Here is an 18,332-nt window from a genome sequence, read left to right as displayed (position 1 = left end):
TCACGCTTAGTTACTTCACGTGTTGAATTCCAAATAAAATTACAACATAATTTATTCATATTTTTAAGCCATTTATCTGTGGGAGGGAAAATACAGGATAAAAATATTATTTTTGATAAGATAAAGGTTTTAACTATATTTATTCTTGTTTTATAACTTAAATTACAATTTTTCCATTTACTAAATTCTTCTTTAATAATTTGTTCTTTTTCTTTCCAGTTATAATCTACACAGCCATTATTATCAAAATATATACCTAGGACTTTAAGATGTTGAGTCTCAGGTACATCAATTTGAAATTTTTTATTAATGTCTCCAATCCACACACATTCTGATTTTAAAACATTCAGGGTGGCTCCTGACACTTTCTCATATAAGGAGAAATGTTCATAAATAATGTCTAAATCTTTTCTTGTTTTAATGAACACAGTAATATCATCAGCATATGCAGAAATTATAAATTGGTTGTCACCTTGTAGTCGTTTATCATTTCGAATTTTAGTAATTAATGGACTTAAGCCAAGAACATATAGGGCAGCACTGAGGGGACAACCTTGTTTAACACCTCTCATGACTTGAAAACATTCTGTCAAATTACCATTAACATTAATCTGCACATTAGATTTTATATACATACACTTAATCATGTTAATGAAATTATCAGAAAAATTATACATTTTCAAAACTTCCCATAAATATTCTCTTGATACAAAATCAAAGGCTTTCTTCTGGTCCAAAGTGACCATATAAAAACTTTCACCACTCTCAAACACCAATTCCCTCGAAATGTTTAAATTATCCCACATTAGTCTTCCTTTGATAGCACAGGTTTGTTCTTTAATTATTATTAAATCTAATACATCTTCTAACCTATTCATTATTATTTTGGCAAAAATTTTGTAATCGATGTTCATTAAGGTTAAGTGTCTCCAATTATTAATATCATTTATATCTCCCTTCTTATACAATAAAGATAAAACACCATCATAAAAAGTGTCATGCATATAACCTCTTTTTACACCTAAATTAAACACCCGTGTTAATAAATTTGAAAAAACAAGAATATCAAAGTGATAAAATTCAGATGGCAAACCATCTTTACCAGGAGATTTTTTAAGATTCAGTTGTTTAATAGCAGACACCACTTCACATTCTTTAATACTTTCGCCTAAATAGGCATAATTTGTATTATGTTTAAAGTCTAAGAAGGATTTTAAAGATTTTTTATCAATTTCAATTTCCTTATACATATCTTCACACAAATATTTAATAGTATTCATTATCTCTTTAGCATCTGTAACTACTGTACCATTTTTATCTTTGATAGAACTAATGTAAGCCTTTTGTCTTTTTTGGGAATATAAATGAGTCACTTGAGATGAATTTAAAGTTTCATCAGAATTATATCCTATTTGAATTTGCAATTTTGTTAAGGATTCATTATTTAAGGTATCTATTTCTTTTCTTAAATCTGATAATTAATTATCTTCATAGTCCGTTAAAACCGCCCTTGACTCTTCCTGACATGATCACTGCTCTCGTCGAGATGAAGTGAGTCCATGCAGGACGAGCGTTCACAGTGAGCATGTTATTTCCCTCTACCGGACCTAGTTGAAGACAATGAGGCGGAGTTAAGCAGTGACCGCCCACTGTGACCGCAGCTGCTCGGAGTAGGCCTCATGTAAAGCGCGTAACTTTTAGTACCTCCACTGTTTTTACCCCACAGTAAATCGGTCCACAATCGATGTGATGTATTCCACATGACATATTTTTCTGTAACTAATGTTTAATGTTAAGAATTTTTTTTCTAAACATGTTGTGCCAAAAGAAAGAAATACAATCAAAGAAACAACCCTAAACCCTATGCAACCTTAAACACTATTACAATTTACTATAATCGCCATGTTTGTCGCATTTTTTAATATTGTACAATTAGGTGTGACAAACAGCCATTAGAGACATGACAATGTAGCCAAAAAACAAAGAACATACTAGGAATACAGAAAGACGGTGGGAGAATACAGCAGTGTATGATCAAAAATACATATTAGTTCAAATCAGTACAGTTAAGGTAAGCCTTAACCACTAGGCTACAGCTGGCCCTGGATATGTGTCGCCTGGACTGCTAGAGCCATAGATGTTTTGTTAAAGTGGGTGTTAGGGTCATGAATGAGTGAATAACTAAATGAATACATTAAACAAATAAAAACATAAAAAATGTGTAAAGCAGTGTTTGGATTTGTCTGTGCTGAACAATACTGATGCAAGTCTTTATAAGTGACTAAACACAGAGAAATACAAGCACGTGAACAATGTACAACGGTCAGGTGTGAAGCTTTGCTAACTCAAATACAAAAGCAACAAGGTCTTTTTATAGCACTTTATGTACTTTTTGGATATCACAAAGCTGGTCTTGACTGCTTCAAAGAATTGAAAAACAGCAAATTAATTATTTAAGTTCCAAAAGTTATAGAAAAAAGATTTTGTGTATTGTTAATGTGAAAACCTACACTTTTTATGCCCACCTGTCTTCGTGAAAGTAAATTAAATTACCTAATTTGGGTTAGATATATGTTGGGGTTATATTAGTTTAGGTTAGAAATAACTTGGGGTTATTGTAATTAGGGTTAGAAGGAAGTTGGGCTTAAATTGGACTCAACAGACATCATCTGTGCTGCCTAGGAACACAAGTCGCACCTGGAGATGACGAACCACACCTGGGTCCTCATGCCTTCAGATCAGGTAGCGAGAACAATGAGTGCCAGCCTGAGTGTGAGTACCAGCCGGAGAACCTGCAAACGGCGACAAAAACCCGTCAGAAATGGTCACGGTGCTGCGGGACTCAGAGGGCAAAGGTTAGGGTTACACACACACAGTGGCGGCTCAAACACATGAATTACCAAATTAGAAAAGGCATCATTGTGAATACGGTTGTTTTATTACCATTATTACAATAACCAGTCTTATGGTTAACATTCAATATTCTGCTCATTCCTTATGACTTCATCCAGCGTGTTTACATTCTACCAATGTACAGCCATACTGTAGATTACACTACAATCAGTTAATACGATCTCTGTAAAAAATACAGACTGTGTACACCGTGCAACACCAACACCACTAAATTCTCCTAAGAAAGCACACACATAAACACACAGATTTAGTTCGTGTTTTCACATTTTGTTGGAAGATGGATGAAACGCTCCACTAATCATCTATTGGTTCTCCATAACATTATAATTACAGTTACTACTACTACTACCATCACAAATAATACTATTATTACAACAACTATAATAGAAATAAAATCATTATTATGAGTAATTATGATTATTTACACTTAATATTTTACAGCGTGTATCTAATTACCCTGTGTTGAGTACCTAGAATAGTATTTTATTATTGATATATTATTCTGAATAATAATTACTGATTATTCATCTTTTTTTTTGCATTAGCAGTGTAATATTTTAACCACTACTGCAATTTACCGCTCACTCTTCTTTACCATCATGTTTGTGTTCTGTTACTCTACTACTCATAACGACTATATTACTCTTACTAACTCAATGCTTTATAGAACCCTATAAACATACACCACTATAAACATTATTAATCATGTGTTATAAGACACCATCTGCCAATCTTTAATCAGCTGTACTTATGTAACCTTGTTTATAATTGTTGTAAGAACATTTAAAGTACATCTCTACACACACACACACACTAACCAGTTTTTCCTAATATTTATAACTGATAAATATAACATAATTATGAGTCAGAACACGCACACACAATGGAATAATTAATAAATATAAAAGTTATGAAAAGTGCCCATTTCAGTGGAAGCATGTAAGTGGCTCTTAAAAGAGCCTTTGTGGATAACTGGATGGAGTGGGTTCGTTTAAGCACGCTCTCCGCGAATACGGCGGGCCAGCTGGATGTCCTTAGGCATGATGGTCACCCTCTTGGCATGGATGGCGCACAGGTTAGTGTCCTCGAACAGACCGACCAGGTAAGCCTCACTGGCCTCCTGCAGAGCCATGACGGCAGAACTCTGGAAGCGCAGATCGGTCTTAAAGTCCTGAGCGATCTCTCGAACCAGGCGCTGGAAGGGCAGCTTGCGGATGAGCAGCTCAGTGGACTTCTGATAACGGCGGATTTCACGCAGAGCCACGGTACCTGGCCTGTAACGGTGAGGTTTCTTCACACCGCCAGTAGCCGGGGCGCTCTTGCGGGCAGCCTTAGTGGCGAGCTGCTTCCTCGGCGCCTTACCACCGGTGGATTTACGAGCGGTCTGCTTGGTTCTTGCCATCGCGTCTGGAACTCTGCACTTCACCAACTGTAAGACAGAATATGTTAGCCCGCCCAACACGCTCTATTTAAGTACCAGAGCCGCTCCGCGCTCATTGGGCGTCTTGATGACGCACTTTTCTCATTGGACGAACGTGATTACATCAAATGTCGCTGACTGGTCGGCGTTCTGCCGCTGCCACGTTTCAGAAAACAGTATTTCCTCCATGCCGTTGGCGGGATTTATAATACTTTCCTTTGTTTCTTTGTGCTTTTAGAACACAGCCTACAATCGCATTTAAAGTATATAACTTTCTAAAAAAAATATTCTTGATTATTTCGTTAATTTTGCTTATTATTATTATTGTTATTATTAGTATTATTGTAATTTTTGTTCCATGTGTTCTACACACACGTTTGTTGCACCACTTTTAATCGTCTAAATTGTTGGTTTTGCTACTGCAAGTGATATATACTGTATATATATATATGTGTAAAGATAAATAGAAAGGGAAAAAATAAATCGTACATATTGATTTGTTAATTTTACCATGTCATAAATCATGTGAGTTTTATGCCGTGTGAGCCTACTATGTTTCGTTTACACATTATCTGGGGAAATTGCACTTTTTCTGTGGAAATGGGTGGCTCTTAAAAGAGCCTTTTGGTTAGAACACGAGAACGACTTTACTTGGCCTTGGCTGCTTTCTCGGTCTTCTTGGGTAACAGAACAGCCTGGATGTTAGGCAGCACACCGCCCTGAGCGATGGTTACACCTCCAAGCAGTCTGTTCAACTCCTCGTCGTTACGCACGGCCAACTGCAGATGACGAGGGATGATACGAGACTTCTTGTTATCTCTGGCGGCGTTACCAGCCAACTCGAGGATCTCAGCGGTCAGATACTCCAGCACGGCAGCCAAGTAGACAGGAGCACCAGCTCCCACACGGTGGGCGTAATTACCCTTACGTAGCAGTCTGTGAACACGGCCCACGGGGAACTGAAGGCCGGCACGGGATGAGCGAGTCTTGGCCTTAGCCCGAGTCTTACCACCGGTCTTTCTTTTTTTTTTTTTTTTTTTTCCTTTTTAAATATGATCTTTATTAAGACATGATTTTCAGAACAAAGTTATTATCATTACATTACAATCCGAACCAGATAAAGAACACAGCAATAACACATACAAAACATAAAATCTATTACATACACATTTTTACAACTTAAGTATCGACCATGGAAATGTTTTCTTAGCTTTAAGATCTTCAGTTCGCAACCGTCTTAAGTGACAAACAATCTGTTTAAAAACAATGTCAGCACTTATATTAATTTGGTCTATAATTATTTTGCATCTTGTTTTCCAAATCTTTGTATTCACCACACAAATAATTAGCCAGTAAAATTCTTCAATATTTGTATGTACATTATCAAAAATACCATACATTATTGTTCTCATATTTATATCAAAATCCAAATTTAATGTTTTTACTTTATTCCAAATGTTGGTGGTTCTTGTACAGTTCAACAAAAGATGTTCAATTGTTTCTTCTTCCAGACAACCATGTATAGGACATTTAGTGGTGGTGACATAGCAACTCCATTTCACAATTGTTCTAACAGGTAGTCTATAATTTATTATTAGCCACATTGTGTCTCTTATATTTTCAGAAATATTTTTAGAGAGTATGTTCTTTATTATTATCTTACTTTCATTTAAATCTGTCTGTCTATACTGTAAGGTTTCTCCATGATAAAATGTATTAATTAATTTACCACCGGTCTTTCCGCGTCCACTCATTTTGATGATCAGATGTGTACGTGGAACAAAACTGAAGTAAACCGAGAGAGAGCTCGAAGCGGTATTATATAGGCAAACTGACCTCTCTCCTATTGGCTTAGAGCGAAGGCACAGCTGAGCCAATCATAAACGCGCCGTCATGTCTCAGTGAAACACATACACGCCCCCTCACATATTGGCCCGCCCCTCCTCCCCTCTCTTCTCCTCCGTTCTCCCGTCCATGTAATGTATGATACAGAAAAGCTTCTTTTTAGCAACAATTACATTATATTATGTCACAATAACATTTACACTAACAATTACATTATGTAAGATGCTCATGTACGTGAGTGCACATACATATACACATTTATACGGACAGTTGTATGAGAATGTGTGACAAATCATTATTACACATAAAACAGGACCAGTCATACTTACTGTTTTTAACTCCTCGCTTATTACACTCTCCACAACATATGTATGTATGGATGGCTGGCTGCATGTATGAATAGTTGTATGTTTGCATGCATGCTTATATGTATGTATGTGTTTGCGACTCTTTATGGGAAGATATAGGTGGCTCTTAAAAGAGCCGTTTTAAGAAAATGAAGGTAATAAAACAGGAACATGTTTACTTCTTCTTGGGTGCAGCTTTTTTGGCCTTGGCCGCTTTGGGCTTAGCGGTCTTGGGTTTGGCTGCCTTGGCTTTTTTAGGACTCTTGGCTGCCTTCTTGGGGGTCGCCGGCTTCTTAGGGCTCTTGGTGGTTTTCTTAGCGGCAGCAGCGGGTTTCTTGGCCTTCTTGGGGGACTTCTTAGCGGCGGGCTTCTTGGCTGTTACCTTCTTGGGCTTCTTTGCAGCGGCGGGTTTCTTTGCGGCCTTTTTCACTTTAGGAGCGGCGGCTTTTTTGGCCGCGGGTTTCTTCGCCTCGGTCTGCTTCTTGTTGAGCTTGAAAGATCCTGAGGCGCCGGTGCCCTTGGTCTGCACCAGGATGTCCTTGGTCACCAGGCTTTTGACGGCGAGTTTGACGCGGGAGTTGTTCTTCTCCACGTCGTATCCACCTGCAGACAGAGCTTTCTTCAGGGCGGCCAGGGACACGCCGCTCCTCTCCTTGGAAGCGGAAACAGCTTTGACGATCAGCTCGCCGACGCTGGGACCCGCTTTCTTGGGTTTGGCCGCGGTCTTCTTTTTAGGAGCCTTGGCGGGGGCCGAGCTGGCCGGTGCTGGAGCTTCTTCTACCATCGTTGTTGGAGCTAAAACGGCGCTAAGAAAGAGCGAGTGAAGCGCTGTGCTCTGTTGTACAGAGATTCCTCCCTCTTACGAGAGGGGGCGGGGCTTTATAGCACACATGAGAACTGTGTAGACTCAACTCGACCAGCGCAGCGTCTGTGTGCTTCCGTGACACATGCGCACTTGTGTTTTCTCATGGCAAATAGTGATTAAAATACAAGTCCTGATATAAAATGCGAGGTAATAAAGTGCACGTCGGCCGAACATAAGTTCTCTCGTTCATGTAAAAGCCCGCAAAGGGAACCTAACGATGCTCTGTTTCCTTGTGTTCTGCTAAAACAGCACACCGCTCCTGATGCGTAAAGCGACGCAGCGCACATTTCACATCTTATTACACGTAAAAATATGCCGAGGAAACCCGATCTTCTTGTAGACACAGACTGAAAAGAGCAAACAAAGCCTTGGTGTTTTCCACATGTATTTATAAGCGGATGTGAGCTTCCTTTTCTACTAGAAAAATAGGCTGTTTAGTGCGAAGTAAAACACAGCTACCAAGCAGGACTAGGTCGAGTCCAGGGTGCTTAACTGTCATGTAGCTGAAAGAACAAATGAAAAAAAAATAAACATCACAATTTAGAATAATAATCATGATAATAAGAAGAATATTTTAATACACTAACATTTATTTCAGTAATTCCTACATATTTGTGCTGTAAGATCTACAGAACATCACCGTGTCAGCTTTAAGTTCACATATACTGACACATTTCTAAAACAACACATGGCTCAAACATTCACATTCCACTGATCTTTCTAACACTCACAAAACAGATTCAAGTCTATTTTAGTTATTTATCTGATACATCTCTTTTATATAGATGCACTTTTTAATGTTTAACTTAGAAATGGCTTTAACACAGCTGACACAGACACATAAAATGTCTTATTTCACTTATTTGGCTTTTACTGATACACAGCTAAGATCACTTTCACTTTAAACAAGATGTGTCTGACTTTGAAATATGTTTATGAAACGTTATGCTTTAGCAGAATATGACTTATAACGTCCCATTTCTCACAATACAGTGAAATATACAAACACATTTTTAACACAGATGTCACTTATAAAGACTTTATAAGTCAGTATTGTTCAGCACAGAAGAATCTGAAAACTTATTTACTCAATTTTTATTTATTTATGTAATGTATTCATTGTTTATGTAGTTAATCACTCATTCATGAACCTAACACCCAATTTAACAAAACATTAATGGCTCTAACAGTCCACGTGAGACACGTGAGACATGTCAATTTATACATTACACATTCATAAACACAATTTTACCCTCATGTTTTATTCACCCTACACCTCCTTATAGTACATTGTAATAAGGTTTAGGGTTGCATAGAAGCCCTGTTGAATTATTATTTTTTTTTTTAACATGTTTAAAACTGCAAAATTATTAAAATTGAACTTTAGTTACAGAAAAAAATATTTGTAATACATCAAATCGATTGTGGACCGATTTACTGAGGAACAACTACAGTGGCCAAGAAGTGCAAAACAAATTAACATTTTAGAAAACAAATTTACAACAAAAACAAATTTACAAGAGCTGAAACACTTTTACCAATACCGAAACAAATTTACAAACGGCCGATCTGACGGAAAGGGTAGGTACAATACACAGGAAGTGCTCGTTGCTTACCTGCTGCCAATCAAACTGTTTCTCAGGGATGAAGTGAACAGAGTTTGTGATGGTAACACTAAACAATAGTGATGTGCAGATGAAGCCTCATTAAAGCTTTTAAAGTTTTTCCTGATTGTAGCTGAGTGGGGGAGGAGGGGGGTGGTTAGGGTTGCACCTATAAAAAATATAACTTACACTTAAACTTATAGTCTTACACCGTCATGAGAACATTATCAAAATGTTTTATTTAGGGTGTTTAACAAATATTATTTTCATTCTTTATAATAATAAGTCAGAACCATATTTTAGACAAAACAAGGCACTCTGCCCACTGTGCTACTCATACAGCGGTGTGTTAAACAGGTTGTTATGCTGATAAACCTGCGCACACACACCGTTACTAAGAATTAAAGCGAATACTACTTAATATAATAACCAAACGCTTTCTAATTCCCACGGTAGCAGCAGTATCCTTTAGTTTCATACAAAGCTCGTCCTGTACCAGTTCAATACGGAACGTGGCGTTTAGTCTCCAAATAAAGAACGATTCTGTATTTTACGGGGCGGTTGGTAACCCTACACTCTAAAAAGAAATGTGTTAAAAACGACACACACTGTGTGGAATTTCAACACGTGAGGAGTGTGCTCAGGGACGACACATACTATATGTTGATTTAAACACAGTAAATGTATCATCCTGTTTTTGCACACCAACCGTGTTAGGATAATTAACACACACAATGTGTTGTTCTTACACAATGTGTGTTGATTATGTGTAATCAAGAAAATGGGTAAAATAAAGACTAATACAAATGTAGCCATTTTATTTTACTGTATAATATTACAAATGTTTAAATAACATTCTTTTTTGTGACAAGTAATAAATTAAAACAAGATTACAAACAGTTTAACAGTAAAGGTACAAAATATATCTTGCTTGAACTTCTTTCCATTCTTAAAGATGGTTGCAAAAACTCGTAAAATGTCTGTTTCTCTGTCCTAAAAGAAAGACAGAAATATCATTACAAGGTACTGTGTTTCTCTCTCAGAGAGTCTTGTGTAATCACATTACAAAATATTAACTGAATTAGACATTTACAACATTTAATATTTTGAATAACATTCTGATTAGTCAACCAACCAAATGAGTAATCAGAACACAACTAATATTCCTCCAAATTTGTCATGTCTCTAATTATTCACATAGGCTGTTTAACAAATTATTAAACAAGTCACCTGAAAACTACAGTTACAGCATACAAGCTAAAATGTTTCCTTTACCAGAATAAAGTAAATCGGATGATAAATTTTGGAAGAGTTGTGCTTTACCCTAAATATATCCACCACTACCAGCTTTAATGCTAATAACAATAAGCAATGTTGCTAACAATTCGATTTAAAGAACCGATTCTTCTGAAACGATTCTGCACTTCCGAACCGACTGCATTAGCTTCTCTTAAGCACTAATGAATCAATCGATTCAGTTTTTCGATTCGTTTAAACAGATGATTTAAAAGAACCGATTTAGTAAAACGAACTGAGCTAAAAATGTTAAAATGATTAAAATTCGCTTCTCATAATGAGATTTAACTTAAATAATGTTACTCAATCACTGTAACCACACAGTCCCAATAGATCAGTTAAGTAAGTTACCTTGAGAACACTGAAAACACAGAGGGTTGCTATGGTAACCTCATCCACAGTCATTCTGTTGTGGCGCCATTTTTATCAAACTAAAAGTCCGATTAACGGTTAGCCAGTTAGCTAACGATAAATAATACCAATAAAAAGAAAGACTAGTCAGGTTTAACAGAACATTTATTACTGAATAGGAACAGAAAAGCAAACTTAGGTTTATATTAATGTAATTCAGTGCCTCCTTTTTTACTTAACTAAGTCTATTGTAAGTCTATTGTAAGTTAAAACAGGTCACAGGGTTAAAACCTACTTTTTATAGCTTTGCTTGACTTCATAAAACACACAACAAAACACTGATGAGCATGAACTAAATAAACATTAATAAAACATACTCAATACTAGACTAGTTTGAAACCCCACTGCTTTTGCAACTTACCAATAAGGATGAGTCCTGCTCCTTTCCTTGCATGGTCCAAAAAGAGGAAATCAACCATGAAACACAGATTTACTTGATAGGAGAAATGTGACTGGTTAATGCATATTTTTATTTATTAATTTATTTGTAATCTTCCATGGGGGAAAAAAAATCTATGTTTCTAGTCAGAAATGCCATTATTTTATCCAACAAATGTAATTAAAATTGAATAAATATATATTTTTAAACAGTGTATTTTCTCACAGTTCTACACATATATGTGTAGACTAACTATTGGAGTTACTTTACGTGTCTGTGTAAAAAGTGGCCAAAAATTACACAAAACATGTTACAGACTGCAGGACACAGTAGTTGTGTAGAAAAAATGACACATTACTTATTAGAGTGTAGTTTTACTGTCTCTTATATAGTCAGTGAAATAAAAGCACCAAAGCTTTGAATCAGTCCCGCACATTCCTGCTGGTTTAATATAAGCTCCGATACACTGAGTCCAGTGTTACAAAAGTGAAACAAGTTTTAAAGCCTCGGTATCAAATGTCCCGTCCCTAATAAACAATGTTCTGTCCATTTTGTGTTAATTATTTCAGCCAGTTGGCAGCTTTTGTTTTTCTTGTTGAATTCCTTAGATGTTTAGAGAAGCGGACAGTAGATAGAGATGAACAGGCCACGTCTAAATGTCTGCACAAACAATCTAAGGACTTCAAGACTACAAGAAAAACAAAAGCAGGTGAACTGGATAAAATGATTTCCACAAAATAGACAAAACATTGTTTAGCGTTACCATCACAAACTCCGTTCACTTTACCCCCGAGAAACAGTTTGATTGGCAGCAGGTAAGCAACAAGCACTTCCTGTGTATTGTACCTACCATTTTCTTCAGATCGGCTGTTTGTAAATTTGTTTCGGCATTGGTAAAAGTGTTTCAGCTCTTGTAAATTTGTTTTTGTTTTTTTTGTAATTTTATTTTCTAAAATGTTAATTTGTTTTGCACTTCTCGGCCACCGTACAAAGTACTAAACTAATCAAAATACAATGTTTTTCCTGCCTCTCTCTCTACTGTTACCAGGAGAAAAACAAAAAACAAACAACAAAAAAAAGGGCTTCACCCCCTACTCTGCTTTTAAGTTTGATTAAAATATTACATAACTAAGTTAAACTTTTAACTACCAGAGAAGATACACAACACAACATAAAAAACTTTGGCGGTTTGTCTGGTTGGTGGAGCAGGAGGGGAAGAGATGACTCCCGCTCAGCCAAAACAAAGTACATGCTCGGAGTTTCTCAGGAATGGAGTTCCAGAGTTTGGGACCAGATATACTAAAAGCCCTGTCACATAGAACGAAGCCTGAAAGGGGGGACAACAAGTACGTTTTCATCTGATGACCGAAGTAAACGAGTAGGTGAGTGTGGATGAAGTAAATCAGTGAGATATGTAAGTGCTTGGCCATGCAAGGCTTTAAAAACCAACAAAAGAACCTTATATTGAATGTGGTATTGGATGGGTGGCCAGTGGGGCTGTTTAAGTGAAGGAGTTATGTGATCACGTGATCTTGAATGTGTTAGGACCCTCGCGGCTGAATTTTGTACATGCTGTAGCCTCTTTAGCCCGGAGGCAGGGAGCCCATAAAGAACAGCATTACAATAGTTTCAGTTGAAGAGAATGAAAGAAAGGAGCGCAGTCTAGAGATGTTCTTAAGGTGAAAATATCCAGTTTTAGCAACATTTTTTATGTGAAATTCAAAAGAAAGAGTGGAGTCTAGAATGACAGCAAGATTGCAGACCTGAGACAGGGAAGAATTGGTAAAATCTGGGAATATTAACATATCATATTACTTTTTACAATTCTCCAAAGGTTCCACCAGAGGGAAGCAACACATTTTTTTTTTTTACCACGGTCAAAAGAAATCTGGTGGTCACAAATAAACATAAGGCCAAAATTACAGTGGTCTGTCTACCTGCATATGCTCATAACATAGCCGTAAAGCTGTATTTAATTAACCAGAGCTTTCATACGTATATGATTTAAGTATACACTCTATCTTTATCCTGACATTCTTTACTTTGTTTTTTATTTCTGGCGGTCTCCTGCTGTTTTTAACTGGAAGCCTCGCCCTCAGTCACTCCACCCTATTGCTCATTGGTTGCAGTGTAGAACAGGCTGCAACCAAGCAGAAGCCACTTGTACTGCAAAAAGACAGAAAGAGAGAACAACCAAACACAAATACATGAAAACAGAAAAAAAAACGTGTCCCTCAGGCACGTAACAATATCATATCAGTATTTTTTTATTTTTCAATTCTCCAAAAATGCCACAAGAGGGCGACATTACAAGATTTTTTTTACCAGCTAGGTCACATGATCTCATTTTACCATAATATTATATAATAAAAAATAATATTAGTTTTTATAACAAATATCCAAAACTGATACAAGAGGGCGACATTTCAATTTTTTTTTGACTGACCACAAATAATCACAAGGCTAAAATTACAGTGGTCTGTCTACCTGCATGTGCTCATAACATTACCTTGTAGCTGTATTTACTTAACCAGTGCTTTAGAAGTATACACTCTATCTTTGTCTTGACATTCTTTTCTTTCTTTTTTTTATTTGTGGCGGTCGTCTGCTGCTTTTTTACTAAAAGTCCCGCCCCCTGTCACTCCATCATAGCTCTCATTGAATGCAGTGGAGAAAACGCTGCAACCAATCAGCCGCCACTTGTACTGCAAAAATACAGAAAGACAGAAAGAGAGAACAACCAAACACAAATACTGTACATGAAAACAGACAAAAAAACACTGTGTCCTTCAGGCACGTAACAATATCATCTCACAATTTGTTTTTTACAGTTCTCCAAAAGTGCCACAACAGGGCGACATTAAAATTTTGTTTTTTTTTACCCGTTCGGTCACATGAACTTATTTTACCATATCATGTTAATTTTTTTTTACAGTTTTCCAAAACTGCCACATGTCACGAGGGGGTCTAGGGACAAGACAATAGGGGTGGACACAAACGCAGAGATGTAAAAACTAACAAAGGATATTTATTAATAACAAAAGACAAGACCAACAAAGCAGGGCTAAACAAAACTAAACACAGCTAACTAAACATAAACTAAGTACACGGCTAGTAACACAAACTAAGTACACGGCTAGTAACATAAGCTAAACACAAAGCTAAACACACGGCTAGTAACATAAACTAAGTACACGGCTAGTAACATAAGCTCAACACAGAGACCAACACAGAGACCAACACAGAGACCAACACAGAGACCAACACAGAGACCAACACAGAGACCAACACAGAGACCAACACAGAGACCAACACAGAGACCAACACAGAGACCAACACAGAGACCAACACAGAGACCAACACAGAGACCAACACAGAGACCAACACAGAGACCAACACAGAGACCAACACAGAGACCAACACAGAGACCAACACAGAGACCAACACAGAGACCAACACAGAGACCAACACAGAGACCAACACAGAGACCAACACAGAGACCAACACAGAGACCAACACAGAGACCAACACAGAGACCAACACCATAACCCAGTTCAGAAGAATAGTTCTCAGCGTCTGTTGAGAAGCTGCCTCCTTTTATTAGGAGCAGCTGGAGCTAATTAGCCCAGAAGAGCCAATCAGGAACGGGGTGTGGCAGGAGACAGTGTGCTCATGGAGAGGGGGGCGTGGCACCTCAGGAGCACACACAGAGGCTCAAAGCGTGACACCACAAAGCAGCGACATTACAAGGATTTTTTTTACTATGGTTAAAAGACCTCATATTACCACATAATATTATATTATATAATATAAATTATAATAACTTTTTTTTGCAATTCTTCAAAAGTGCCACAAGAGGGCGACATTACAATTTTTTTATTATGGTCACAAGAAAACTGGCCACAAATAATCAATTAATCAAATAATAAAAGTATACACTCTAACTTTGTCTTTACATTGTCAGTATTTAGCAGACGCTTTTATCCAAAGCGACTTACATTTTGCAGTCTAAGCAATTGAGGGTTAAGGGCCTTGCTCAAGAGCCCAACGGTGGCAGCCTGGCAGTGATGAGGTTTGAACAATCAACCTTCTGCTTGCTAGCCCAGTAGCTTAACCGCTAGGCTACAACTGCCCTTGACATTCTTTTCTTTTTTTGTTTATACTGAAAGTCCCGCCCACAGTCACTCCACCATGTCTCTAATTGGTTGCAGTAGTTAACAGGCTCGTAACAATATCATATCACAATTTTTTTTCAACACTTCTTTAAAAGTGCCACAACAGGGCGACATTACAAAGATTTTTGTTTATTATGGTCACAAGATCTCATATTAACACAACATATTATTTTATTGCAATTCTCCAAAAGTGCCAAAAGAGGGAGACATTACAAGATTTTTTTTCCATGGTCACATGATCTAAGTTTAAATATCATGTTAATTTCTTTTACAGTTTTTTAAAACACTGCCACAAAAGGGCGACATTACAATGATTTTTTGCTTTACCATGGTCAACAGAACTCATATTACCATATCATATTAGCTTTTATAACAATTCTTTAAAAGTGCCAAAAGAGGGCGACATTTCTTTCTTTTTTTTTTTTTTTTACCATGGTCACAAGAAAACTGGCTACAAATAATCAAAAGGCTAAAATTACAGTGGTCTGTCTTCCTGTATGTGCTCATAACATAACCTTGTAGTTGTATTTACTCAACCAGTGCTTTAAAAGTATACACTCTATCTTTGTATTGACATCATTTTCTTTTTTTATTCGTGGCGGTCTCTTGCTGTTTTTTTTACTGGAAGCCCCGCCCACAGCTACTCCACCATTTCTCTAATTGGATGCAGTGAAGAACAGGCTTAAACCAATCAGCAACCACTTGTACTGCTTATCCCCAGCAGAGCCGTAGATAGAGAGAGTTGCGACACTCCTTGATCTCGCCGCTACGCGGTCACGTGGTTCATGTAACCCTCCAATAGTTCCAAACAAACCCGGCGCTGTCATGTTCTCATATGGGACAGGCAGCAGTGAATGAAATATTAAACAGTAAATAATAAACATTTGTACAATTTCTGGGTATTTTCAACTGCGTTTACATTTACTGCATCTGCTTTAATATCAATTTGGTATATGAAGTGGAATATTGATGTTTATAATGACTTGTTAATAGGTCGTTCTTGTTAACACACAGTACATTATATTAGCATACATTACATAATGCGATATCATTAAGTAGTAGAGACAATATACAGTACAGAGATTAGACAGTTTTTTATGTTTTGTTTTTTACATAAACTAATCTCCCTTCACTTTCCTGAGGATTCATAATAATAATCATTTTGGTTAAACACTAAGCCATGTGGCTGGATTCATAAGGTTTACCTGCACTGAATGAACAGATTCATAAACACACTACCGTACCAATACCTTTAACATTATAGTGCAGGTACATGAAATAGCATTAATTCATGTCTTATTTCATGAGTAAGTAATAATTTATTCCTACATGTAATACATGAATTAATTCATAATTAATATGCACTAGTTCATTTTGTCTAATGTAAGTGGTGGACAAGGTACACAAACCATGTAGTTGAGTTGAAGTAGAGATATCCAAGGTAACATATTACTCCAGTAAAAGTAGTAGTAAAAGTAAAAATACTCTTTACCTCCACTAAAGTACTAAACTAAATTTACCTTCAAATGTACTTAAGAATGAAAGTAAAAGTATAATGATTTATTATGGCTCTGATGTTTTATTATCATTTCTGTAACAAGACTCTTGATTAATCAACTTTTAATTAATCAATTTTAGGTGAAAAGACTCTAGTGTCAATAATTTAGCTTAGCTGACTAAGCTAAATTCAGTTATACCTATTAATTAAGATAAACATGTAACATTTAGTGCTGAGCAAATGCTAAATAATAACAGTATTACGTATATTAATGACATCAAATTCATTATTTTTTTTAAAACAAAGCAACAAACAGCTAAAAATGCTTGATAAGTAGTGGAAATGAATGGGGCTCTATGGGATGTTTGGAACTATACAGAGCTCCACAACCCGGAAGCTGCACAGAAAATATGTCCCGCCCCCTTTCCAACGGTTCCCTATGAGAGTGTCGCCACTCTGTTCTCTCTACCGCTCTGATCCCCAGTCAGTCCATCATATCTCTGATTGGTTGCAGTGGAAAACAGGCTGCAACTAATCAGCAGCCACTTGTACTGCAAAAATACAGGAAGACAGAAACAGAGCACAACCAAACACAAAGACATGAAAACAAAAAAAACACGTGTCCCTCAGGCATGTAATAATATGAAATCACTATTTTTTTTTTTTATTCCCCAAAAGTTCCACAACAGGGCGACATTACAAAGATTTTTTTTTTACCATGGTCACAAGATCTCATATTACAACATAATATTACTTTTTTGCAAATCTCCAAAAGTGCCACAAGAGGGCGACATTAAAATATTTTTTTATAACCAACTTGGTCATATGAACTCATTTTACCATATCATGTAAATTTTTTTTTTAAGTTCTCCAAAACTGTCTCCTGCTGTTTTTTTACTAGAAGCCCCGCCCTCAGTCACTCCACCCTATCGCTCATTGGTTGCAGTGGAGAACAGGCTGCAACCAATCAGCAGCCACTTGTACTGCTGATGCTTAGTCATTCCACCATGCCTCTCACTGGATGCAGTGGAGAAAACGCTGCAACCAAAAAAAAAAAACAACCAAACACAAATACATAAAAGAAAAAAAAACGTTTCCCTCAGGCATGTAACATATATCATATCACTATTTTTTTATTTTGCAATTCTCCAAAAGTGCCACAAGAGGGCGACATTACAAGATTTTTTTTAACAGCATGGTCACATGATCTCATTTCACCATAATATTATATAATAATATATAATGTTAGTTTTTATAACAAATCTCCAAAAGTGATACCAGAGGGCGACATTTTAATTTTTTTTTTTTTACCATAGTCACATGAAAACTGGTGTCCACAAATAATCACAAGGCTAAAATTACAGTGGTCTGTCTACCTGCATGTGCTCATAACATCAGCAGACACTTGTACTGCAAAAAGACAGAAAGAGAGAACAACCAAACACTAATACATGCAAGTAACAATATCATATCACTATTTATTTTTTTTATTCTCCAAAGGTGCCACAACAGGGCGACAAAGATTTATTTAACATGATCACAAGATCCCATATTACCACATCATATTACTTTTTTGCAA

At 36.7% G+C, this 18,332-nt stretch overlaps 2 protein-coding genes across 2 annotated transcripts; both read right to left on the bottom strand.

Annotated features, from left to right (window-relative positions):
- Positions 1-3,875: 3,875 nt before the first annotated feature.
- LOC134328910 (histone H3-like) lies at positions 3,876-7,946 on the bottom strand. Its single transcript, XM_063010152.1, has 2 exons — positions 7,928-7,946; positions 3,876-4,320 (listed from the first exon to the last, which is right to left on the bottom strand). Exons 1-2 carry the CDS (start codon positions 7,944-7,946, stop codon positions 3,905-3,907), a joined length of 435 nt encoding a protein of 144 aa, XP_062866222.1. The 3' UTR covers positions 3,876-3,904.
- Positions 6,594-7,309, bottom strand: LOC134328864 (histone H1-like). Its single transcript, XM_063010096.1, has one exon. The coding sequence runs from the start codon at positions 7,307-7,309 to the stop codon at positions 6,701-6,703; it is 609 nt and encodes a 202-aa protein (XP_062866166.1). The 3' UTR covers positions 6,594-6,700.
- Positions 7,947-18,332: the final 10,386 nt, after the last annotated feature.

The sequence above is a fragment of the Trichomycterus rosablanca genome, chromosome 15 (genome assembly GCF_030014385.1).
Source record: "Trichomycterus rosablanca isolate fTriRos1 chromosome 15, fTriRos1.hap1, whole genome shotgun sequence".
Classification (NCBI taxonomy): Eukaryota; Metazoa; Chordata; class Actinopteri; order Siluriformes; family Trichomycteridae; genus Trichomycterus; species Trichomycterus rosablanca.
Note: the sequence above shows the minus strand (reverse complement) of the source record. Positions and strands in the feature narration are given on the sequence as shown.

Coding starts and splice junctions, on each gene's coding strand:
- LOC134328864 (XM_063010096.1), bottom strand. CDS start 7,309: ATGGTAGAAGAAGCTCCAGCACCGGCCAGCTCGGCCCCCGCCAAGGCT.